Genomic DNA, 27,420 nt, shown 5'->3' on the forward strand with positions numbered 1-27,420 from the left:
TGCTTCATTAGAAGATATTTTTACAGTCCTTGCTACAAATTTAGCGGATTTCAGTTTCTGCCTGTAGGTCAGTATAAGATGAACCAGACAGTGATCAGAGATCCCCAAAGCTGTATGTGGGACAGAGCAATATGCGTCCCTTATTGTGGTGCAACAGTGGTCCAGTATATTACTGTCTCTGGGAGGACTTGTAATGTGTTGTCTGTATTTTGGCAGTTCACGGGAGAGATTTTCTTTATTAAAGTTCCCGAGAATAATTATAACAGTCCGGGTGTTGTTGCTTTGTGTCTGTGATCTGATCAGCCAGCTGTTGCAGCGCTGCGGTTGATGAAGAGCACTTCTAGACCAGGACAGCACCAGTGTTAATTTTTGCAGCCATTTTCGATTTAGTCTTAGCCTGCATCTCAATGCAACTCTTATCAGTAGCACTTGTGCAATTCTACATATCCCTTTTCAAACTTTTTAGAGTGTCATACCCCCTGAGGGATTTAACATCCTTCTGCATACCCTCTCTTTTCCACTTAGACTGCAGTTACACCTTCCATTAAGGGACAATATTTGCCTTCTTAAATCGATTTTTCCAGTGCATTTTTTTTTTTACCTTTATAAATACCTTTAATAAAATAAATAATGCTTTAAAAAAAAATTAAATAAATACAATGATGATAAAAACGAAGTGATACTTTTAAATATTACATTAAACCGCCAGTAGGTAGCGGTAAGTCATTGTTTTTATGAGTGAATCATCGAGTCATTCATTCTTTCAGTATCAAAGCAAGCAGCTGTATTTATAAATGGGTCATTGAATCACTTACGATTCGTTCAAAGCCCCAGATTTGTTCACGAAACACCGCTTGTGTGCTGCAGTTCTGCTGTGGCTTTCGTTGCAAAAGAGCAAAAATACTGACAATAGCCTACTGTTTAAAATGTACATCACTTAATATTACCCTTTTGTTGAACTGTATAAAATCGTGTGGATATTCGGGAAACATTGCATTCTTGCTAGTATAATATGATCAACATTAAAAACAATAACAATAAGAAGGGTTTTTAAATCGAAGAGAGTTTTAATCTTAAATCTCTATGCAGTCTGTCTATTTGTCCTTCATGCTAGTAGTGCTAAATCCACACTGTCGAGAACAGCACTAATATGTTTTGCGTGATTTGCTGGCGTGGATGCAGTTTTGAACGCGACGATTAGGTAATTTGACTGAAAGTTGTGTATTTACGGAATTTTACCTGCTAGAAATACATGCCCAGTTATAATGTTATTTTAAGGTGGAGTAGAATAAAATGAACGGCAAAACTCAGCATTTTGTTCGCGTACGTCAGTTTGAGAGCTATTGCTGGATATCAGCCTACACTTTGGGCGCAGATTTAGTCAGCAAACGAGCAGCGCAATATAGACCGACTGAATGACACTTTAATTTAAGTTGAAAATCTCGAACATTTTTCGTCATAGTTTTCGTTAACGAAATTAACACTGGACAGCACATCTTTTTCAATGCTGTTACATCTGTACACCACCTTTCGTTGATGTAGAAGCACGCAGAACGCGTTTTTCACGCTCATTCTGCATAGCAATCCACTCTGCAGAGCTGGAAACCAGGTTTCCGTGAAACACAGAGCAGCAGAGTTTGAAAAGTCCTTATTTGTTTGGGACAGGAGAAGAAGTTCATCCATTTTGTTGGGTAGGGAGCAGAGATTCGACAGATGGATACTAGGCAGAAGTTATCAAGTTTAGCATTAGTTCTAGTAGGTCATGTTAGTCAACCTTGCATCAACTGACACTCAGCTGATCCACATCTACCTATAGGAATACAACGCCTATCACAGCATCCCTATACAAGGTACACAAGGTTCGTCCAGTCAGGACTTGGCCTTCTGATATTATTCTTCGAATCAGACTAATTTTATTGAATTATGTTGTTACATTAAATTATTGTCATTAAGAACATTAACGATATCTCAGTACCTTCATGTTGGTTCTGTTCTGTTACCCTAAGGGACTTATCACTGTTCTTATCCATGCTAGGCTGCATGAATGGGCAGGGAGTTCTTGCCCATAACAGAACCATACCGCCAATCCAAACTGTATGCTAATTGTCAATCATCTTTGACAATAGTGGTCCTGACAGAACTAAAGCCGTGCTGTCAGAGCCTGACTGGCACGCCGGCTCGCTTCCCACGCTTGCACGTCTCGGAGCGCATGTGTACCGCCACTGCACCTTCAACTGGAATGTCCAGCAAAACATCAGAATAATTGAAAACTGGTAAAATATTGGGTGGTGTGTACGGCAGAATGTTCAGCAATTCATCTCTGGTGAAACGGACTATAGAAATATAACTGAAGACAGGACAAACTAACAAAAACAGTAAAACAACTGTGGAGCTCCACACTGTGGCAGCCATTTGCGGTGCCATCTTGGTATGCACACTTCAGAATCTTGCTGGAAGTAGTAGGTCATCTGGGTACTTTTTGCCTACTCTTTTATGAGTACTTCAAATTCGGACATCTTTTGTCACATTCTGTTTTTCGTCTACTATATAGTAGGGAAGTATGGCATTTCGAATGCAGCCACTGTAAAAGTAGTGAGAGTAGTGTAATTTGTGGTTCCGATTGAGCAATTCAATCATTAATCATTAATCAATCATTTTTGAATTAATCATTCAACCGAATAATTCAAAAACAACAAATTGTTCAGAAACGAAACAAATGGCGAATTCATGAGTGAGTCCAACTGATTTGTTTAAAACAGTGTTTTATTCATAACACCACTTTATGTGCAACAGGTGATTCTTGAAGGGGAAAAATAGATAAAGTAACTGGCATTATTGTGTCTTAAAAGTTACTCAATATTAACTTTTGGTTTGTTGTTGTTTAAACTTTATTGTAAATACTTCAAGTATATCAAAGCAGTAATACTGCAAACGTAAAAGTCAACCAACAAATGGTTTTTCTTATAGTTGACTTTATACATTCAGCTGGGATATGAGAAAGTCTTTTATCATCAAAAATCAAACACAGACACACATTAACACATTAGACATTGCTGGAGTCTTACAATAAGACCTCTTGAAGTGGCATTACTTAAATGAAAATTTTCTCTTTACAGAACCAACACATGTGAAAACAAGCCTTTCTCCAAACCTCGAATGCCATCACCAAAGAGGTACAGTGCATTTGAACCACCTTTGTTACACAGCAAAATAAGACTTTTATATTCAGTCTATAAGCAGTGTCATAATAAAAGTTCCCATGCCACTTCAAGATTCCTTTAACCTCACTTTAACCTAGCAGTAATGAATGGAAATATTTATTTATTTATTTATTTATTTATTTATTTTTTCCCACCATGCACCTCAGTGAGCCAAAATCCTACCCAGTGAGTATTTATTTGTACCATTATCAAACTGTGGAAAACATATTCAGATTCAGTTATATAAATTAGCTGTCTTTAAATATATTATTTGCTGACTTTTTTATCCCTGCACCCCCTTTAGGATTATGATGCTGAATACACTAACATGGATGAACTCAACATGTATGGAAACATCTGATGAAACAAGTTTTTGTACAGCAAAACACATACAGCAGATAGTATACTTTTAGAAATATTGTCAGACTCTGTTCATGTATTAATATAGCATTAGAAACAAGATAAGCATCACTTGCTATATCACCCAAAATAAATCATCAGCAAAGTCATCTGATGTGTTCTCTAAATAAATAAATGGTTTGTATGGTTTTTCATTTGTTCCAGGCTTTAATAGACCAAAGATCATAGTAGATGTAGATGGTGTCAATATCTTTTCATAGCTGCTAACTTGCCACTGCAGTCAGAGACAGTCCTCTACAGAAACCAACCGCCAACGGTCCAACAGTGAACGTGACTTTACCAAGTACAACATGGCCGAAGACCACTTTAGCGATGACAATATTTTGTAGCCCAACCCAGAACTTAGCATCATCCTGCTTCCCTTGACAAAAAAAAACAAATAGAATTTTTTTTCTAATTGGCTTTTGCATTATTGCATAAAATAAGTTCTGTGACCAACAAAAGTTTATGATTCTTACATGTTTTGTTCATCATGATAATATTCACAAATGAACAAAATTTTTATGATTTTTGAAGCCTAAATACAATCAGCAGACATAAAAAGCTAAACAAAGGCTATAAACGAGCTACACAGTGGTCACATCTCTTCAAAATCACTAAGATTCGACAACTCTTTCAGTCTTTCTGCTCCTGACAGTTTCTTATATATAGATTATAAATAGGTTCTGTTCGATAGGCCTATATTATACAACATATATTATATAGATCAGTGTTTCTGCCATGTTTCAAATTGACACGTACCTTCCAACATCACAACTATACAATAAATGTCTATATAGCAGTCACAAGATCTGCCTCTACTGTATGACGTTGATCTTATATACACATTTACATACAAAGTAATTTTCCCCTGGTTACATACAACTTGATTAGATGACTAGATGAGCATCACTGTATGTCATCCAATAAATCATCAACAAAGTTGTCTAATGTGATCTCTGAATAACTACTTAGCATTTGTTCCAGATATTACAGTTTTTCACAATTGTTAAGACACTAAACCCCATTCTGTAAACCAAATTCTCAATAGCCTAAACCAATTTGTCGAATCAATTACTTTTTCTGCAAAACTATCACGGAATCTGTGAGGGAGGACTCAAATGCAGGATGAGTGTAACAACAGCTGACAAGATAAGATAAACTTCACTCGTCCACTTCACAAAGTGGAACGCACTTCAAAATGGTGGCAGGGATTCCCCTGAGGGGAAGTGCTTATAGGGAAGTTTGCGAGTGCGTGTGTAAAATTGGAGTGGAACGCAGCCAGTGGCCTCAACAGAGGACTCAACAAGAAAGGGAGCAGAGAACATAAGGAACAGGTGAGCACACTCAGACAAACAAGGACTAATCAATGACTAAACAAGAAGGCGTGGTAATTGGAAACAAGGAGGCGGGATCAAAGAAGCACATGGCCAGCACAAACACAGACAGAGCCATGTGCTCAAGCAGAACACAAACAAAGACACATTAAATAAAGACAAGACTGACAGAAATGTCAGAGGAGAACCCTGACAAAAACCTTAAACTGAAGCTATAGAGGCAGTTAGACACTGTTTGCAAATTTCATGCACTCTTTTTGTAAAACTCTAAAAACATTCTCACTCACTAAAACACATTTTGCATTGTGATGCATTTGTGTTGCAAAACGGTAAACACAAGCAACAAAAGTTAAGCACAACTACAACACAGTTGTCATTGTTTACACACAATAACTCAAAATTGTTCACACTTGTTTCTAATTATGTGATCAAACCAACTGTATGAAATATAGGCCATTTCAGAGTGCACAGGTGACACAGGTGCAGAATGATGATACCAACAATCGATGGAAACAATCTGAAATGTAGAGGAAGAAGAGTGTAAGTAAGAAGTGGTGGACGAGGAAGAGGATGAGGATGAGGAAGAGCAAGGTGTGGAGAATGTTGTCAAGGCTGGATCTGGCACACCAGAGGGTTTTTCCCTTTGCCTGGATAGAGATGACATCGCCTATGGACAAAATCCTCAACAATATTCAATAATTTTTCAACATTATTATTGATTTGTCTGCACTGACACTATTGGATGAGAACTGAGCTGGACGGTGACATCATTGTTTTCTGCAGTACTGCTTTATAGATGAAAAGTACTAATTTATGTAATACAGTTTTTTTTCAACTGCTTACACACATTTTCAAAACCTTTCCTCTTTTTTCAAAACTTTACACACAAATCCAAGAATTACACACACAAAATGCAAAATGCCTCACATATCTTGCAAAATGAAGCACTGCGTTCAAAAGATCACAAACTGTTACGTGTAGGTGGTGTAGAGACGAGGCGAATACGGAAATCCACAATAATAAGGGTATTTAATCAACAAAGGAGCAAGAAACACAACCATACACATTTAGAATAACGTTAGAACTGACAAAGGAGTGCAGGGAGTGAGTCCAACTTAAAGGGAGTGCTAACGAAGACAACAGGTGCAGGGAATCCAGAGAAATGGCGGGAAGGCTGATGAGCGAAGTGAAAACAGGAGTGGAACAAGGAGGATTCTGGGAAATGGAGTCCGGGGAGGCGTGGATGTGACATTACCTCCCCCTCCCCGGAAGGCGTGTCCTCACGCCTCAGATGAAACAGCGGGGAGGGGGGGTGGGCGCCCTGGAGACCTACAGGCAGGTGCGGGGGGTGCAGGCGGGTGCAGAGGTCTCCAGGGTCTGAAGCCATGGGCGGCCACGGCGGGTCCGGAGCCAGGGAAGGCCACGGCGGGTCCGGAGCCTTGGCAGGCCACGGCGGGTCCGGAGCCTTGTCAGGCCACGGAGGGTCAGGAGCCTTGGCAGGCCACGGAGGGTCAGGAGCCTTGGCAGGCCACGGAGGGTCAGGAGCCTTGGCAGGCCACGGCAGGTCTCCTAGCCCACCCCCATCTTTCCCACCCACAGATACCCTTCCCCCCCCCCCAAAAATATTTTGGGAGACTCAGGGGTTCAAAGGGCTCGTGGGCTACTGGAGTGGGTTCAGCGGCGGTTGGGGTGGGCTCGGCGGCGGCGGCTGGAGTCGGAGCGGGCTCGGCGGCGGCGGCAGGAGCCGGAGCGGGCTCGGCGGCGGCGGCAGGAGCCGGAGCGGGCTCGGCGGCGGCGGCAGGAGCCGGAGCGGGCTCGGCGGCGGCGGCGGCTGGAGCGGCTGGCTCGGCGGCGGCAGGAGCGGCTGGCTCGTGACCGGCTGAAGCGGGCTCTGGGGCTGCTGGAGCGGGCTCTGAGGCTGCTGGAGCGGCTGCTGGAGCGGCTGGCTCGGCGGCGGCTGGAGCGGCTGGCTCGGCTGGCTCGGCGGCGGCAGGCTGGCTCGTGACCGGCTGGAGCGGGCTCTGGGGCTGCTGGAGCGGGCTCTGGAGCACGTGGGGCGGACTCGTTGGCAGCCGGGGCGGACTCGTTGGCAGCCGGGGCGGACTCGTTGGCAGCCGGGGCGGGCCCGGCGAGGGCTGGAGCGGGCTCGTGGGAGGCTGGAGCGTGCTCGTGGGAGGCTGGAGCGGGCTCGAGGAAGGCTGGAGCGGGCTCGTGAACAACTGGAGCAAGATCGAGGAGACTTGTGGCAGGTTCAAGGAGGCTAGGAGCAGGTTCTGTCCAAAAATCGATTAGCCAGTCAACCTCCCTTGGTAAGGGCTCAGACTGGGCGACAGGCTTTGTAGGGGGTTCTGGCTGCTCGGCGGCAGAATCCACTGGGGACTGGGGCTGTTTTGCGGCCTTCTTGGGCCGTCTGGACTTAGCGGTGGACCTTTTCTTCGCCGGCTTGGGGTTTGGGTCCGGCAGGACACCAGGAGAACACCCACTGGAGGGGTAGACGGAGGAAACCGGCGGTTGGCGAACTGGTCAGGCCGCCTGTATTTCTGTGGGGACTGGACGAGGAATACATGACTTTTCTTGAACCTCTTCAATTACAAAATCAGAACAATTCAGAAAGAGAATCAGATTAATTGTCTCGACTAGGGAAAAAAAACACGCTGGTTCAATAAAATGAATCATGTTCTCGTCCAGCCCCGCTAGAAAACAAGCGTTTAACGGGGCATCTGGCCAGTTCACCAAATAAGCAAGCTTGGTAAATTCCTCCACATACCTCTCCAGCGGGCGACCGTCCTGCCGGCACCCACACAGGCGATCCACCGCTGAAGCTTGCTGGGGAGGCTCGGGAACCAGGAATAATCCCATACTTTTTGTAGATTTCCAAAGGTTTGGTCAGTTCTTCTGTTACGTGTAGGTGGTGTAGAGACGAGGTGAATACGGAAATCCACAATAATAAGGGTATTTAATCAACAAAGGAGCAAGAAACACAACCATACACATTTAGGATAACGTTAGAACTGACAAAGGAGTGCAGGGAGTGAGTCCAACTTAAAGGGAGTGCTAACGAAGACAACAGGTGCAGGGAATCCAGGGAAATGGCGGGAAGGCTGATGAGGGAAGTGAAAACAGGAGTGGAACAAGGAGGATTCTGGGAAACGGAGTCCGGGGAGGCGTGGATGTGACACAAACACATTTCAAAAGCAAACATTTGTATTGCATTGCAAACACCTTTGCCATAATATTCTATTTTTTGATATATCATATACACACAGTTATTTAAAACCACTTCTACATTAAGGTTCCCTTTGTAAAGGGTTTATAAAGGTGTTTGTTAATGAATAATAAGTCATTTACAAATGCATTATAAGGGCGACTTTAATGCAATACCTGCCAAATAGTGAGCCGTTTTTAACTCACATGTTATAAATGCTTAATAAATGTATTTATTCACACTTATTTAACTCAAAACCAGATTCCTGGTTTATTTCATGATGCGGCAAAAATTTACTATCATAATTACACTGAAGGGTGTTGTATTTGTGGTTTTCTTATTAATATCTCATGACTGCCACTTTTCTTGCTATATTGCTTACCAGAAGTTTCTGTCTTTCCCATGATACTCTCCAAAAAGGTCATGATGCCTATCCACAGCTTGTTTATCAAGATGAAACTGAACCTTTTTTTTTTTATCAATATATTTATTTTCACAAGAACAATTTACAGAATCAGTTCAGTATACAAGTAAACTATTTTTTCTAAACACCCTCTCACCCCTGTCCCACCCCTCAATAGACAGAACACTTGCATGGACATTATTACGAGGCCGTGAGCTGATGTGTAAGATAAAAATTATAATAATAATAAAATAAATATATAAATACATTAAAAAAAAATTTTAAAGTAAAGAAGGGTTACATTATCACATCAGCATTTTCAACCAATATAACATCCAAATTATTCAAATATTCAATAAATTTGCCCCAAAAATCTTTTCGAACATCGTTGATTATTTTTTTTTCAAATTATACATTATTTTTTCCACAGGCACATAGGACAAAAGTTCTCTAAGCCATACAGCATGAATGGGAGGTTTTTCTTTCCAATGTATAGTTATACGTTTCTTTGCTATCAGAGCCATCTTAACAAAACGTATATTCTTCCTTTGATCAAATAGGAGGACTGATTCATTGCCCAAAAGTGAACCTTAATGTAAAGTGAACACATGTGAACCATTTATTCATGAGTTACAAACATTAAGCTTCACTTTCACAGGTTATTAATGTAAAGTGAACACCTGTGAACCATTTATTAATGAGTTATAAACATTAATAACCTGCAGCAAATTAGCTCAATTAAATATGATAATTAATCTTAACTAGTTATAAATTAATTATAAATATTTGAATCAGTTAATAAAATTAACTTATTGTGATAAAATTAATATGACAATCAATTAACCTGTTTGGCCAGCAAACACTCAGTATTGATCGTCTATCAATTTTTCAAGACAGAAAAATAAGGCTTTCTTAGCACGTAGCTGTGATCGAATCAGGGACATTAGGTTTAGAAGCAGGTCAGAATCAACTCGCAAGAGTGTGCACAAGTTTTATTTAACTAAATCACAAACACATAACTAACAAACACATAACACACACGCAAATCACACACGTAAAAATAAGCAATGATAGAGTTGAACTGGAAGTGGGACAGGAGATGGAGCTATGGGAAAAAGTCAAAAACAATCTGGAACAGACCATCAGTTTTCTCAGTAATAAAGCACCTTTGCTAACAAAGTTGGCTCACAAATTAGTACTAAATCACTGTTTAGTGTTCAAAAGTATGATACTTGCAAAATGCTTTTAGGTCGAGGAGCATCGGATTTGCAGGCTGAGGAGAAATCCTTGATGATTCGGTCCGAAGTTGTAGTCAGTATCTTCTGCGTTGGATGAAGTAATATGAAACAACTTAAGCTGTTAATTTGACTCTTAGTGGTCTTATGGTGTTACAGTGTTCAAATAAAAGTGTACATTTACTGTAATAAACACCAGCTTGTGTGAAATGGTGCCCCCAAGTGGTGCAATATTTTGGTGTTACGCTTCCAGACGCCTGTCCAGACAATGCAGTCCGCATTTGACAATCTACCCTGTTTGGAAAAAATGGCGGCTCTTTCGGTGGAATCGTGTGATTGAAAGCAAAACACAAAGGTAAGATTTAGAATCTTCACTTTTAACATTTTGTTTTAATACAACTACATATATTTAATTGATATGCAGAGTTAATTTTAATAAGTTCTGTTTCCGTGAAACGGAACGTAAACTAGCTTTAGTGAGTCACATTAATAGCCTAGCAGGCTGTATATTGTAACTATATTTTTAGTGAAATCTGAAATTTCAAAACATCAGAACTGCGTTATTTATTGTATACATATGGCTTTATTTTTTGATCGGATTAATTACATTTTATAGGAATTTTGGGCGCGAAGATCTACACTGGTTCGGTGCTTATTTTACATACGGGCATTTCAGTCGTCGTGTTGGTCATTTGAAAGAAACGAGAACTGCGCTTGAAGCACAAGCACACAGTTCTGGTCTTTTCTCTATTCAGTACAAGATAAAACCACAGGTAAGACTTACAATTCTGATTATGTTTGTTTCAATATAGTGTATTGTTGTCACCGCCATTTTAAAAACGTAAAATATTTCTAACGTGTTGCAAATTCTCCTCCCGAAAAATAATGTAGAACATTCTTTTATTTGAATATATGTGGTGGGTGTGTAAAAGTATACTTGTTAAAAGGTTATTATGGAGGATACCTATTTCTGAAGCAGCGTAATTGAATGTTAAAGCTGTTTAAAACATTCTGCATATTTGTAACTTATTTTGTACATTTTGTAATTGTTAGTGAAAACTGACGATTTCATGGCCGTAGGCTGTTTTTTAATTGAATAATTTCAATTTGTGTAGAAACTTTGGCACGAAGATCTACGCTGGGTCTGTGCTATTTTACATACAGGGACATTTCAGTCATCATGTTGTTGGCCATTTGAAACACCGCGCTTTAAACACACAGTTGTGGTCTTTTCTCAAATCAGTGCAAGATAAAGACACAGGTAAGACTTACAATCCTAATTATGTTTATTTTGATAAATAAAATGATGGTTTATACTGTTTCATATTGAATATGTGAACTGTTGATTTTTACTAATTTAAATTTTAAAAGACAATCAAATTTACGTTTTAAAATTTTCCCCTAACTGTAATGAAATTGCACTGAAATGTGACTTAAAACCATGAATTTTGTGTACCGTTACACCCCTAAGCATTAAGCACCACAGTAAGCATTAGTTAATTTCTGATACAAAGACAGCGCTCCACACCTTTTTAATTTATATGCCTAGTTTAATATAGGAATGCTTTTTTAAACATGTGTCTTTTTGTTTTGAAGCAAAACATCGACAGTATGCTGTTTAAAGTGCAGTACCAACATCACAAAGTACATAAAGCTTACTGGATCTTCTTATGATTCTGTAATCAAGGATGGTAAGTGCTCCTGAATGGTGATATCTAGCTAATAATTATAATATGGTTTATATGCATTTCATTGTTAATAACAAATCTTTTGTTTAAGTCTTTCCACACTTTGATGCTCAAGGATATTTTCTTTTATGAATATATAAAATGAAAGAACAATTGTAATGTAAAAGCATATATAAAATGAAAGAACAATTGTAATGTAAAAGCAGAAACACTGCTTTTAAACAAAAAAACTTTTATTCTATATTCATTATTTCTTTTTGTCCTCTCTTACACGTGGGTAGGTTAGGTTACTAAAAAGTAACTGCCCCAGATCAGATTCAGGAATTTTGTCAATTGCTGTACATTCTGTCAATTTCAAAATCACAGAAAAATCTGTGAATTTGATGGAAATGGTGAAGTATTTTTTGCATGATGGATGAGGTCTTTTATTTAAATCTTTTTTCCTGTTCACCTATTTCTGTTCTGTAATTTCCATTTTGTCTTTCCAGTCAAGCAGAAGTTTGACATCTCCACAGATCATAAGGTTTATTTAGCTGATGAGACTGGAACAGAAGTAGATGAAGATGTTTTTGCTGACATAATTGAGCAAAAGCCTGACACTCTTTGGATGGTAGTTGATGCTGTGGCTGTAGCAGGTATGAAAAGATGCAATTATGTATATGTATATATATGTGTGTATATGCTTTTGTTCTAATTTTCTACTTGATTTTAAGACCCTCCTGCACACACAAGCTATCCATCTTCAAATGAGACCGATACACTGTCCCTTCATTCAGTTGCATCATCATCAGACACACAGCCATCAGACAGTGATGGTCCTTTTTTCCCACCTAAAAGAGCTCGTTCTGATGACCATTTGCAAGAAGCTAAGGAGGTATGTGCTTTTGCTATACGTGTCACTTGCCGATGAACTTGTGGGGTTGCAGGCTCGTCGCAATCCTACTAAAATGTCAATGTTGTTTTCTTAGATGATTTTACAATTTTTCTTTTTGTTTGTTTTTAAGCTTGTGAAAAGTGTTTTAGAAAAAAAGCCTGCTGGGGAGAAGATATTTCAGGAATACAAAACAACTGGGAAAATCACAGATTCCACAAGACGGATTCTTGTGAACGCATTAGTTGGAGACATGATTGATAAATATGGGTGGGTAAAGGATGTTGTTCCCTTTCCTCTGTTTAAATATTTTGACAATACAGTGTGTGAATAACCATTCAAACTACCAGCCTGGTCTCATTGTTAAGACGTAGGTATTAATACGTAACTTTCAAAGACACAAAACGTACATTTTTGTACGTTTAGAAAGGTGCTAAAACGTACAATATTGACGTAATTATGGCACTAAAACGTAAAAATACGTTTTTACAGCGAAAAAAACGTAAAAAATTTACGAATCTTATCATGTCTTAAAGATATATTTATAATTTCCCTTTTATCGTTTTGTAGATAAATGTAAGATCCCTAAACCCCATCCCGAACCTAAACCTACCCATTTTATACAGAATGTTAAAAGAATAAAACATTATGGGCAGAAATGTGTAGGAAAATGACAATTTTAGTAAAAATATAACATTAAAACGATATTTTGAGCCACTAATCCTACACCTATCCCTAAACCTACCCATAACCATTTCTTTAAACCACCTACTAATATAAATAAAAGAATGACAGACAAACAAGCGTAATCACAATCATTTATTTTTTTTGCGAAAATGTCAAAAGTGGTACCAAAAGTATGATGATGATGAGTTCCAGTCACAGTCCTCTCTGGCGGTAATAGTTTTTTATAGGGTACAGAGCAGAATTTAACTTATTAATCCATGAAAATATGATAAATTCGGCTTCTCTCCATGAAGGTGCGACACTCATTTCAAATGTCTATCCACTAAAACACGGCATGTCGTAATCTGTGACGAAGGTGAGAACCAATGAGCGTTTGATATCAGTGCCGTAAACCATGTCGTAACGTAAACCATGTCGTGCACCCTCTTCTCGAGGGTGGCGCTACTTTTTAAAATTTAAATCATAACGAGGGCTGAATTTGGATCTGTTCCTTACAAACATATGGATTCTAAAGATTGGGAGTACAGCGAACAAATAAAATTGATGTGATTTGAATTTATGTTGTGTTTTGGTGTATCTTATGGTTGTATTGTCAATCACTGCGTAGGAGAAAACGCCTTCTGTGTTGCACAGCAAACAAACTAAATATTACAAAATGGTTAAACAATTACAGGAAATGTATTCATAAGGTTTTAAATTGTAGTCTTGTTTAACATTATGCAATCCTCCGAAACGAGCAGCACAAGTCACGAACAGAAATGTTATTTCATATTAAGTAGATGAGTAAACTGCTTTCAATAAATTCGACTATAAACAACATTAAATCATTAAAGCCACGATTTTAATATTAATACATGGGAATTCATATACATTCACACTTTACGTTACATGATTTACGTTTTTATTGCTGTTAATACATAAGTATTTTTACGTTTTAGTCCTCTAAATACGTCAATGTTGTACGTTTTTGTGTGTATGAAAACGTAAGTAAATGTACGTGTGGTAGAACCACAATTTACGTAAAAATACACACGTATACTCATGAGATCACATTGAAACTACACAATTAAGCACACTTAATTACCAAATGTAACAATGTAGCTTTATTTTTGTTTACTTAGGAGTATTCCACCTAAGGAGATCAGAGTTAAATATGCAGTTGGGATTGTGACTCTGTTTCCCTCTCTCAAGGATCCCTATTCCAGAAAAGGCTATATGAGTTCTCTATTTTACTGTTAAAATGAATTTTTTTAGTAGGAATGCATGTTATTATTGGCATGCCATATAATTATCACTACTATTTAGAGTGTCTTTTGTGGTCTGTTTATATATTTCATTTATAAATGTAAAACTGCCTTTCATGTAAGTGCTGTAATTTTTAAAATGTATTGCTTGTTGTAGGAACACTTCTATGATGCAGAAGGTAACTCGGGATATATAGCCTGGAGACTGAAGACAGTGCAACGTAACAACTGCTGCAGCAGAACCTCTTCTGATGATAAATGTGAGAGGAGGGGTCCTTAAACTGAAAGAGTGTTTTCCACAACAGAAAACCAGCTAGAAGGAGATTGCTGTCAAGAAGCTATTTCATTTTTGAAACATTGTTCGGATCCAGAACAAGTGACTGCAAAGATGAAATCTATTTTCCAGTATCGCCAGAAAATGATCCATGATCCTGAAAAATCCTCATCTGTTCTTTCCTTATTTCCAAGGTTTCTTGACACAAAATGACTTGTAAGTGTTGCACACAATAGGTTGTTGTTATTCAAAATTGAATGGACTATTTAGCTGCAGCACTTAGTAATGTAACTAATTATTTTTTTGCTTTTAACTGTATACAACTTTAGGTGCTTCAAGACTTTGAGTTACTATTTGGAGTGGAGACTGCATCTAAACTTCTGGAGAAGTGGGACTCTACTCTGAAGCAAAAAGTCATTCAAGAAGCCAAAAACCTCACCCAGTCACTGCTTTTGAGTTGTCTGATTCAGTCTGCAGAACACTGCAACACCAGTCAAGGAGGTACAGGCAGTTCATTATGTATGCTAATCAAGAGCAAGGATAATCATTTTATCTGTATCTAATCTATATAGGTATCTGTATTTATCTATATATAAAATAGCTTATGTATATTGGTATATGATTATATAGATTTGTTATGGTTTGCGTTTTCTTTTTTGAATTTAGACTGGGACAGTGATAGGTCTTCCCTGTTATTGCTGGTCTATCTCCTGCCACCACCTTCTAGCGGAAATAAGAAGTTTGTCAAGATCAGTGTGCTTGAAGCTTTGGATCGCGTAGTAAGATTTCACAAGGTATGCTTACTCTTAATGTTATGTAGAACTGCATGTCATGCCTAGAATGTTTGTTAATGTGTAGGTGTACATTAATCTAAACGTGAATGTTTTTTTTTCTGTTTTCAGTCTTGTTGCAGTTTTGAAGAAGTCCTTGGATCAACACAGACAACACAGCCCTACATCTTGGCAGTTGGCACTTCGAAGAGTAGCATCCATGACTACTACATTGCTGTGGATGAGCGGCTCATCCCCTGCATGGCTAAGTCCTCTCTCTCAGCCTTTGATGAACTTTTCAAAGTTCATTATGTGTTTGGCATTTCATATGGTGCCGCTTTGCACAATATGTTTACCTTTCTTCAGACCACGATTTACAACATTGATGTAGGCATTACCCGTGAAAGCCCACGAGTCGGAGATCTTCGAGCCAAGATTCTTAATTAAGTGTTGTTACAAAGTCATCTTTGAAACATGTTCAGGTGCTTTGTTTGCAAGTTGAGTTTTGATACAGTTAGAGAGTTAATACGCCATCTCAAGCTTACTCATGCTATTTTTCCTGGCAGAAAGTTACAGTTGGTATGCGATCAGGATGGGTGTTGTCAAAGATTTGTTACATTCTCTGGCTTTAGAAAACATATCCAATGTAGACACAACAGTAAAAGCTCTGAAATGCATTCATGAGAACCTCCCTCTAGTCCCTCTGTCATGCAGTCCTCTAGCACAGTTTCAGAAAAACCGAGCACAAGTGGTCATGAGAGAACATTGCGAACCCAAGAAATGTGTGCATCTCTAATTGCAAAACTGCAGAGTAGTGGAGTACCCACCAATGTAGTTACATCAGTGGCTGAAAATATGGAGGAACTTGTGTATGAATTGCACTCAAACATTAAAGAGGATGTTGTTAAGTTGATTGAAACTGATGAACACAGGAAAGCTATTGAAGAATATTTTGACAGTCTTGAGAATCCCTTCTCTAAGTTCACAACAGAAACAAAATGGAAAAAGTATTTCTTTGAGACTTGGGGTGTTGTAGAACCAGTTGAAATACCTTTAGGACAGAGATATGACACTAGGCGAAATACAGCTACAGGTACATACGATCAAGTGCCAGTCACTGATAAATTTGTATATGTTCCTTTATTGCAGACTTTAAGTTTCATGTTCCGAAATGAAGAAATCCATAAACATTTTGTACAGCCAAGTGAGGAGAGAGAAATTTTAAGAGAGTTTTGTGATGGTAGCTATTTTAAAGAGCATTCCCTTTTTTCCAAAGAAAATAAGTCTCTTCAAATACAACTTTTTTATGATGATTTTGAAACCTCAAATCCTCTGGGATCTAAACATGGCATGCATAAGGTTGGGAGTATGTATTTTGTTTTGAGAAACCTGTCTCCTAAGGTCAACTCTGCCCTAATGAATATTCATCTATTGGCACTTTTTCACACACAAGATGTCCAGCGGTATGGCTTTAATGCAATCCTGGAGCCTATTGTGCGTGATATTAAAATTCTTGAGAGTTCTGGAATTAAGTTGCCACTCTCTGAAGAACCAATACGTGGAACAATAGCTCAAGTAACTGGTGATAATTTGGGTGTGCACACACTCTTTGGATTTGTACAGTCATTTAGCGCAAACTATTTTTGCAGGTTTTGTCTAATTGATAAGCTTTCTTCTCAGACCATTTTCTTTGATGACCATCCGGACATCATACTGCGTGACAGAGTTTTACATGCTGAGCACTGTCAAAGCCTCCTTACTGATGATGCTTCACAGTCATCATTTGGTGTCAAAAGAACATGTTTACTTAATGAGTTGGAGTATTTTAATATTTCTGAAAACTATGCAGTGGATATCATGCATGACTTGCTAGAGGGAGTAGCACAGTTAGAGATGAAGTTGCTTTTTGATTATCTGTCGAAGAGCAAAGTTGTGTCCTTACAGTCTGCAAGCAACAGAATTTACTCGTTTAACTATGGTTATGTTGAACGCAAAAACCGACCTACCATGGTTAAATTTGAACAAGCTGGGAATGGGTTGGGTCTCAATGCCATCCAGACATTTTGCTTCATTAGAAATCTGCCACTGATTTTTGGAGATCTGGTTGAAGTAGGAAATAAGCACTGGAGATTACTGCTGCTTCTACTGCAGATAATAAATATTGTGTTTTCTCCAGTCATCTTGAATGGAATGACTGTTTATCTGAAACATTTGATCTGTGAACACCACACGCTGTTCAAAGAACTCTATCCAAGAAATCTTATTCCCAAGCATCACTTCATGATCCACTATCCCCGATGCATCAGGAAGATAGGCCCACTTGTTCATGTTTGGGGGATGCGCTATGAGGCAAATTATCGCTTTTTTAAAAAAAGTGTAAAAAATTTCAAAAACATTACCAAGTCATTAGCACTTAAACATCAGATGGCTATCGCATACCACTGGGAATCTCAGCCTTTCAAGAGTATAGAGTGTGGACCTGTAACAAGCGTTCAGCTTTGTAACTTGCTGGATTGTGAACTGATTGCAGAAAAACTGCAACTTGACATTGACTGTTTTGTTAATACTCTTTCTTGGATTTCTTGTTTTGGGACGGAATACCGCTCGGGACTTCTTGTTTGTTCAGAATTGAAAGATGATATTCCTGTCTTCAGTAAAATTACAGACATATTTGAATTCAATGGTCAGTATTTTTTGTTGACTTCTGATTTTGAAACTGTATGTTTTGTTGAACATCTTCACTCATTTCAAGTCCAAGAGGGGCTTTGCAGGAAAGTTTCCCTTTTGAATGTTGAAACCTTGCGTTTCTTTAAGCCTTTTGACCTTCTAACATCGTACGGATTTCAGCAAAATGACCTTTATAGTAAAACATGTAACGGAACAATATAAAGCACTTTTTAGCGCTTTTCCCAGAGTGCTTCAGTGCTCAGGTCTTCGAATTTGTCTGTTCCTTGTAGTTTGTACTTTTATCATTTTAATACAATACACATGAAATTGCACAAATGACTGAAATTCATAGTTATACAAATTTAAATGATTTGTTCTTTTAAAACTGCAAATTGACATTTTGACCTTCAAATATCGTACGGATTTCAGCAAAATGACCTTTATATTGTTCCGTTACATGTTTTAATGCACTTTTTTCCAGAATTTTTCCAGAGTGCTTTAGTGATCAGGTCTTCGAATTTGTCTGTTCCTTGTAGATTGTACTTTTAATATTTTAATACAATGCAATACACATGTTTAAGTGTGTATGTTGTCATTCAGTAAAATGAAATTGCACAAATGACTGAAATTCATACAGTCATAATTTAAGTGATTTGTTCTTTTAATGCTGTTACACTGTTTTTATGCATGCTGTACTAATTGTGTTTGTAAACACGAGTTGCATTTCTTTGTGGCCTGTTGAATCTGAGAAAATAAATCCAATTGGTTTGAAAGTTTTTTTTTTTGATCGGTTTGTATATATATTATATATACACACAATGCAAAATGGTGAACATTTGGAAATTTAGAAATGTTCTTTAATTCCAGAGTGCTAAAAGCACAATTAATCTTTGTACATTTTTAGAATAAACCTGTGTGGTAGGCACCGATCAGTGTAAAAAATTAACATTTTGAATCGGTGTATAATACACTCTTGCAGAGAGTAATACACAGTGTACAATAGAGTATATTGTACACTTTTGGCGTAAAACAATGTACACTGTCGAGGGGTATATATTCAACACTTTTGAAAGTGTTACTTAAACACCAGGCTGGTGGGACCTATATATACACCAGAGAAGTGTAAAATGTACACTTGTGGAGTTAAATGAACACTGGGCAATTTGCTTTGTTTGTTTTTTTTCCTGGTGACATATTTTATTGTTGAAATATTAATAAGCAATTCATAATTATTCTTGATGTCATGATAAAGGATACTGTAACTTTAGTATTTGGCCATCCACACAGGACCTGAGCGCGACAGAAGTGGGAGCGCCGGAGCGGTTATTTGTTTAAGATAACTACAAACTAACACAGCGATTACACATATAATATAAACACTTGAAAAACAAAGTCTGCAATGTCACCTCAGTTAGCTTACTCATCAAATCAGTGACGTTAAACATAACATTTCACTTCAGTGCATGTCGGAACAGCACTGGTAACTGCGTGACTTCTCCTGATAGTGGCAAGGCTTTATCGGATGCTTACTAGCGCCAACTCCTGTCACACGCCAGAACACGCATGCTTAGTGATGTAACCCTGAAAGAGTGATGTGACCTGAAAGAGTATATAAAGTATAGCCTAATATATTATTGTCACGTCTAGTTTTCCATAACTATAGTTTAATATAGTTTGTTCTCCTACATGTTTGAGTTCAGTTATTTTCATAATAAAAAATAGCAGCCTACTGCTGCATCTAAATCCTGCTTCCTTACTGCTCTTCAAAACCAACTGTGACAATAATGTATAATATGCAATGTATTCTTTTTATTATTATTATTATTATTATAAGTAGTAGTAGTAGGCTATATACTTTATTATACTCTTTCAGGTTCACATCACTATGCGTGTTCTGGCATGTGACAGGAGTTGGCGCTAGTGAGCATCCAATAAAGCCTTGCCACTTTTCATGAGAAGAAGTCACGCAGTTAGTGTTAGCAGTACTGTTCCAACATGCTTTGAAGTGAAAATGTGTGTTTACTGATTTGATGGGTAAGCTAACTGAGGTGAAATCGCAGACTATGTTTTTCTAGTGTTTATATATATGAGTAATCACTGTGTTAGTTTGTAGTTATCTTAAACAAATAATTGCTCCGGCGCAGGTACTGCAAATGCGGATGGCCAAAGCCAAATACTCAAGTTATGGTGGCCTTTATCATGATATCAAAAATAATTACTGAATGCATATTAATATGCTAATATTCTGTAACTGTGCATTCGGTCATCGATTTAATGATTTACACAACTGTTTAATAAAATAATACATATTTAGGTGCCTTTATTCAGCATCAAATATGTTTGGCTTATAGGTGTGATGCTTATTATCTTTTTTGGAATACTTGATTGTTTCTCTGAATTTTTTAATGTGAGTTTACTTGCATAAGCCACTTTTCATGAGAAGTCATGCTCTGTAATTTTGTGCTGTAAGAGAAAAGTTTAAACTTTTTTAGTTTCAAGTTTAAAGTTGTGTTTACTGATACATGCACCAAAAATAAAATATTTCTTCTGTATGTACATTAATAATTAATAAATACATGATTCACATGTGTTCACTTTACATTAAGATTCACTTTCACAGGTTATTAATGTTTATAACTCATGAATATATGGTTCACATGTGTTCACTTTACACTTCACATTAAGGTTCACTTTCACAGGTTATTAATGTTTATAACTCATAAATAAACAGTTCACATGTGTTCACTTTACATTAAGGTTCACTTTTACAGGTTATTAATGTTTATAACTCATGAATAAATGGTTCATAGGTTTCCACTTTACATTAAGGTTCACTTTCACAGGTTATTAATGTTTATAACTTATGAATAAATGGTTCACAGGTTTTCACTTTACATTAAGGTTCACTTTCACAGGTTATTAATGTTTATAACTCATTAATAAATGGTTCATGTGTGTTCACTTTACATTAAGGTTCACTTTCACAGGAAATTAATGTTTATAACTCATGAATAAATGGTTCACAGGTTTCCACGGTAACACTTTATTTTAGGGTCTTTTAACTAGTTGCTTATTAGCATGCATATTACTAGAATATTGGCTCTTTATTAGTACTTATTAACCACATTTTAATGCCTTATTCTGCATGACCTTTTTCTACATTCTTAATCCTACCCAATACCTAAACTTAACAACTAACTTACTATTAATAAGGAGTAAATTAGGAGTTTATTGAGGGAAAAGTTGTAGTTAGTTTATATGTGTTCCCTATACTGAAGTGTTACCGTTTCCACTTTACATTAAGGTTCACTTTCACAGGAAATTAATGTTTATAACTCATGAATAAACGGTTCACAGGTTTCCACTTTACATTAAGGTTCACTTTCACAGGTTATTAATGTTTATAACTCATGAATAAATGGTTCACAAGTGTCCACCCTACATTACGGATCACAGGTAACTAACTAATACTGGAATAAAAATTTTCATTATTAATATCTCATCAAGTTATGGTTATTATCTTATGTTTTATTTTCGAAATAAAGTTGGAATTTCATCTTAAAAAACAAGAAATCAGTTTTTATACACTGCTGTGGATAGGCATCATGACCTTTTTGGAGAGTATCATGGGTAAGACAGAAACTTCTGGTAAGCAACATAGCAAGAAAAGTGGCAGTCATGAGATATTAATAAGAAAACCACAAATACAACACCCTTCAGTCTAATTATGATAGTCAATTTTTGCTGCATCATGAAATAAACCAGGACTCTGGTTTTGAGTTTATTCATGCAGTTATAACTGCATTATTAATGATTTATAATGCATTTGTAAATGACTTATTACTCATTAACAAACACCTTTATAAACCCTTTACAAAGGGAACCTTAATGTAAAGTGTTACCCCTAAAGCTCTTCTTTCATGAGCTCCTATGTACATTTCTGTGCAAGATTGAAAGTAATTGGCAGAGAGATTACCATGAAAATTTTATGGTAAACACGAAAGAATGAAACCAAACTATGTATTTTACTGTAAGCATTTGTGGTTTTGAATACAGTATTACACAGTACAAAAGAAAATAAATACATCAACTATGTGTGGTTGGACAGAAACAATGGTTGTGGAAAAGGATACTTCCTGTTAGATTTTTGTGTGTTGCATAGAGAATTGTGTGTTGTGTTTTGCAAAAAGTGTTTTATGAAATTGAAAACTGAGTCGAAAGGCTGAGAATTAGTGTATGGTTTTGTAGATTTGGTGTGTGGTTATGGTGTTTGAGTGTCAGATTTCAGAAAATCTGTGACGAGTAAGGATTTTGTGTGTAAGCAGTTAAAAAAAAAAAAAAAAAAACGTGAGATGCGATTTGTGTGTACTGTGTTCTTTCATTTTCTGTAATATTTTCATTGGTTTCTTTGGCAATGATGTGGCATTGGTATGCAAAGTTGGTACCCAACTTTGAAGAAGGGATATGGCTGTCAAACGTTAGAATGGGTGCCAACACGTTCAAAAATGATTTGTTCGACCTTTCTTGCCCATCAGGGCATTCTGCAATGACATCTGATATGTAAGAAAGTGAAAAAAGCTACACAAAATCTGATCAGAGCGGTCAGAGTGAAATGGATTTCTAGAAATTAGATTTGAATTGAATTTGAAACCACATGTGAATGTAGCTTGGAACAAATTTGTAAAAATAGAATTTCATGTCATGAAACACTGAACTGGTGAAAATAACTACACTCTTTAAAAAATAAATATTCCAAAAGGGTGTTTTTGAAGTAAATGCCATAGAAGAACCCCCCCAAAAACTTTACATTAAACAGTTCTTAAAAGAACCATTTTTTCTAAGTGGGCAGAACCTTAACCTTTTTTCCTCTATAAAGAACTTTTTGTGCAATGGAAAGGTTGTATGGATGTTAAAGGTTCTTAATGGAACCACATATGCCAATAAAGAACCTTCAATTTTAAGATTGTAAAGTGACATGTCCATTGTTATTCAGTGCTGAACTAAACACTGGAAACACAATAATTTTATTATTATTATTATTTTTTTTTTTTTTTAACAATTACAGCTAATTTGAATTATTGTTTTTACGAAAGGACAACTGATTCTTCATTTACTTTCCTTCATTTACTGTTTTCTGGTTTTTATTTATTTATTTATTTTTATTTAAAAGGTATGCAACACTGTATCTTTAATAACCTTTTAAAGTTTTATTTTTTTTTTCCTTAATTATTTTTAAATTGGACACATAAATGTGTGTCATATAAGATATAATAGTGTACTTATTCTAATAGCTACAGGATATATAATTTATTACAGTGTATCTGTGACTGCCCTACAAAGGCAAAATGCAACAACTATGCCAAAAGTGAACTATTTATGCAGTATTTATTATCTATTAGGCAATAAATTACCACAAAAATTCTCATGCTATCTGTTTATTCAAAGACCCAAGAAAAGAATATAGTCAGAGGCATTAAATACTAAATCATGCTCTCCAACTTTTATCCCACAGCTGTTCTGCTGTTTGATACTTTAGCATGGGAAGTGAAAATGCCAAAAGATATTCGTGGCCTACAGGGTTCCTGTCTGGTTATACCATGTTCTTTCCCTTACACATCATACCCACCTGAAAACCCACGTAGAGCTGTATGGTATCAGTGGGTCTCTAAAGGTTATCCTTTAGTTTATGATCCTTTGTATGCAGATGATATCATCAAGAAGTTTAGAGGGAAAACTGATTTATATGGAAACTCAACTTGGGATTGCAGTCTGCTGATGAAAAACCTTGAACAGACTCATCATGGAGAGAAATTGTATGCATGGATTGACCCTGAAAACGTTGAATAGCGCATCTACGCATTTTATGATGTCACCTCCACAATTCTAGTTGATGGCATGTACTATAAATTTCTTTACATTTTCATTGACTCCTGATCTAGTTATGAGAGTGTGTTGCCTAATTGTGACATTTCTGCTATTTGTAGTAAGTCCACAGCAGCCCAGCATCAATATTTATGAAGGTGAAAAGACGGGTGACACCATTACAGTAATATATTCGGCTTTCCACACGTGTCCATACAGCAAACCAAACATCATTCTGAATGGTATAGAAAGATCTGATCAATTAGACAATGAGCATATTAAAGACGGCCTGTGGAAAATCACCCTGACATGCACAAGTATTGTAAAGACAGAAAGCTCAGATATTGAGTGTTCTGTAACATATAATGGTGGCATAACAGTGACAGCTACAAATGACAAAAGTGCATAATGTGAGTAATATATGCATATATATGAAATGCTTGCTATTGTTGTAGGTGTTATTAAATAAATTTTGCACTCATGGGACTTTTGGTTCATTCGTTAAGTTTTCAGTTCTGCACAAATAATAATGACTAATCCTTTTATGTGAATCTAGATGCGATTATTGGACTGAAGACTATTGGGCTTTATTACCTAGTGCCCTCCTTTGTGCTCCTCTTTGCTTGCATACTTGCTGGAGTCATCATATACAAGAGACGACACAGTCGACACTGTGTTTGTGTGCAATAATATTACAGTGGCCAAAGACTCATAATGTTAAGTAATTTTAACTGAACCACCATCCACTGTTTTGTTTATGTTTGTGGCTAGAAGAGATACAGCTACGGCCGGAAGTGAGGCAAAATCTCAGGGTAAATAACAGTAAATTAAATTTGCTACTTATCAAATTGTGTTTTATTAACATCTACACCTACCCCCAACCCTAAACCTACCCTTACAATACTGCAATACAATAGTGCTAGTCTTTACCACTCAAAACGACTCATTGTCTCTTCCTGTCACATGCTATGGCGCGAGGGCAGAGCTATCTGGAACTGCCAATAGATCCAGTGTCATAAGGGGGAAATGCTAAAGCTGATGTTTCACTTTATAGATGTCAATGCATTAACCACCGCTGATGCCAGTCATTGGGGTGTACAGTACCCTTAAACACTGAAAGGATATTATGAAAACATTACTCTTTGGACATGGCAAACAAATTTTTTCATGAATGACTTAACCTGATAGACACGCTCAAAGTGACTTTGAAGCCCATTTACAAAATAAATTGAGTCGTGGTAAATGTTAACGGTCGATTAAATACACAACAAATAAACGTGATCGATTAAAAACACAACACAAAGGGCACGTTCAAGCTAAAACCGGTGCGCAACGTATTGCTACGGTTTCCGGGTTGAACGACATGTTTCCTGGAAATGGTGTGCAACAGGTTTGAGATACGTTTTCTCTTGTTTGGTGGGTGTGTCAAAAATGTTAGCCCAATCAGCAAAAACATGTATATAAACCACGCGGTATTAAAGAGACATCTCGCACAATGGGTCCATGTAAAGTGACTACTGTAACATAAAAATACTATACATATTTATATATTTTGCTATTGTATTTTGGAGTGACACTTTAATAAACTTTTCTATTCTCATCTAATTATATAATGGTAAATATTACAATATCATAGCACAACAATAGTGCTCATCAATAATGGTAAGCCTATACTCACAATAAAAATAATAAGGTCATATAGGTCATAACACAGTCTCGGAGGTAAGAAGTGGATTATTCTTCAATGTTTGTCTTTTCATCCTGAAATGCGAGGTTGGATCACAGTTTCCACAAATCCCTTCACTCGATTGGGATGTTCTCTTTTATTCTGGACAGCAAGGGCAGTGACTGTAACATTGAGCATATTTTGCACGTATTTATACCGATTTCATCAGGCTCCGAAAATTCTTCAAAAAGAACACAAAGAATGGCCTTCTCAGCTGCCATAGTTGCAACTCTTGCATCATCAGAACAGGGTGTTCAACACACCACCGTTTCCGTTTAAAAAACGTTTTGCAACGTTTTGTCGGGGCTGAACGCAGCCCTGCTCAGAAGTAGTAGTCTAGGCCTAGTTATATTTTCGTTATCACACGATGACTGACATTTTGTCACATTAAACATCTCTCTCTCCAAATAGGCTTAATAATTTTATTAGCACTAAATAAATTAAAGTGTATTGCATCGTCGATGTTATAGGTCACTTTTAAAATCATGTCATATTTTATATCCTGGCCATGGATGCATTAATCATTGCATCTTTCTTTCAAAGATGTCAGGTAAAAGGCAACTAAGCAACCTCTCATTCGCCCTGAGAGGAAAGCCCCCTAAAAAGGCCAGGTTACAGGATGCTGGCCCAGAGAAGGTGGCAAAAAGGGTAGGCCCATTAGAGGAGACAGAGGAGGAGACGGTGCAGTGGAAGAGGAATAGTGCGTAGTATGACGCTTGGGTGCCCCCTGCTGGCGAAGCTGAATTTAACAAGAACCATTTTAAGCAAAACACAGTGCAATCCAGTAATGCAAATTAATGTCAAACTAATTTTTTTGTTCCCAGACAACAATCATTAATGAGTTAAAAATTTGAAGGGGGCGTTTTTTTTTTTTGTTTGTTTGTTTTTTGTTTTTTTTATCTGTCTTTTTAAAAACTCAGGGCTACATAAACAGCATTTTTTTTTTTTTTTTTTTTAAATCTTTCTCTCTCAATTACAATTTTTGGGCATCCAGCACCTGGACCAATGATTGTATCCACTTCTACACTTGGCACACATGTGGCTTCAATCTCAGACCTTACCAGGTGATAAAGTTTTCGCAGTCCATGTAAAATCTATGGGGGAACATCTATCTGTCCAGAAAAGGATTCAAGTATAACAAGCTCATGGTGGCTCATAATCACTAAATAATCAAGGTTAAAGGATTAGTTCACTTTTAAATAAACTTTTGCTGATAATTTACTTACCCCCATGTCATCCAAGATGTCCATGTCTGTCTTTCTTCAGTCGAAAAAAAATTAAGGTTTTTGATGAAAACATTCCAGGATTTTTCTCCATATAATGGACTTCAATGGACACCAAATGGTTCAAGGTCCAAATGACAGTTAAGTGAAGCTTCAAAGGGCTTTAAACGATACCAGACGATGAATAAGGGTCTTATCTAGCGAAACGATCGGTCATTTTCGGAAAAAAAAATAAAAATACAACTGTATATGTTTTACATAAACAAACGTTCGCCTTCTAAGTGCCTCCGCCAAAACCGCATTTCTGTATTCTCCAAAAAGCTTACGCTGTAGGTCCGCCTTCCCTATTCTACTTACGGAAAAAAATTTAACTGGCTCTGCGTTCGTTCCGTAAATTAAATAGGGAAGGCGTAGGACATACAGCGTAAGCTTTTTGGAGAATACAGAAATGCGGTTTTGGCGGAGACACTTAAAAGGTGAACGTTTGTTTATATAAAGCATATACAGTTGTATTTTTTTTCGAAAATGACCGATCGAAGACCCTTATTCCTCGTCTAGTATCGTTTAAAGCCCTTTGAAGCTGCACTAAAACTGTAATTTTGACCTTCAACCGTTTGGAGACCATTGAA

At 37.2% G+C, this 27,420-nt stretch overlaps 1 protein-coding gene and 1 long non-coding RNA gene across 14 annotated transcripts in view; one reads left to right on the forward strand and one right to left on the reverse strand.

Moving 5' to 3' along the window:
• Positions 1 to 27,089, reverse strand: part of LOC127496331 (uncharacterized) — a 41,863-nt gene extending 14,774 nt beyond the window's left edge. The window contains exon 1 of the long non-coding RNA XR_007925299.1: positions 26,795 to 27,089. This is a non-coding gene — a long non-coding RNA (uncharacterized LOC127496331). The remainder of the gene's footprint in view (positions 1 to 26,794) is intronic.
• LOC127496289 (sialoadhesin-like) overlaps positions 1 to 27,420 on the forward strand; it is a 256,687-nt gene that overhangs the window by 203,504 nt on the left and 25,763 nt on the right. Inside the window, exons 21-22 of one of the 13 annotated variants that reach the window (XM_051864125.1) lie at positions 3,368 to 3,386; positions 3,505 to 3,749. The exons of 11 other annotated variants lie outside the window; for them this stretch is intronic. In XM_051864125.1, coding sequence (XP_051720085.1) covers positions 3,368 to 3,386; positions 3,505 to 3,561 — 76 coding nt within the window. In that variant the 3' untranslated portion in view covers positions 3,562 to 3,749. Of the gene's footprint in view, positions 1 to 3,116; positions 3,174 to 3,367; positions 3,387 to 3,504; positions 3,750 to 27,420 lie in introns of those variants that run through there. One more of the 13 variants, XM_051864144.1, reaches the window with a different exon arrangement.

Source organism: Ctenopharyngodon idella, chromosome 15, assembly GCF_019924925.1.
Source record: "Ctenopharyngodon idella isolate HZGC_01 chromosome 15, HZGC01, whole genome shotgun sequence".
NCBI classification, from domain to species: Eukaryota; Metazoa; Chordata; class Actinopteri; order Cypriniformes; family Xenocyprididae; genus Ctenopharyngodon; species Ctenopharyngodon idella.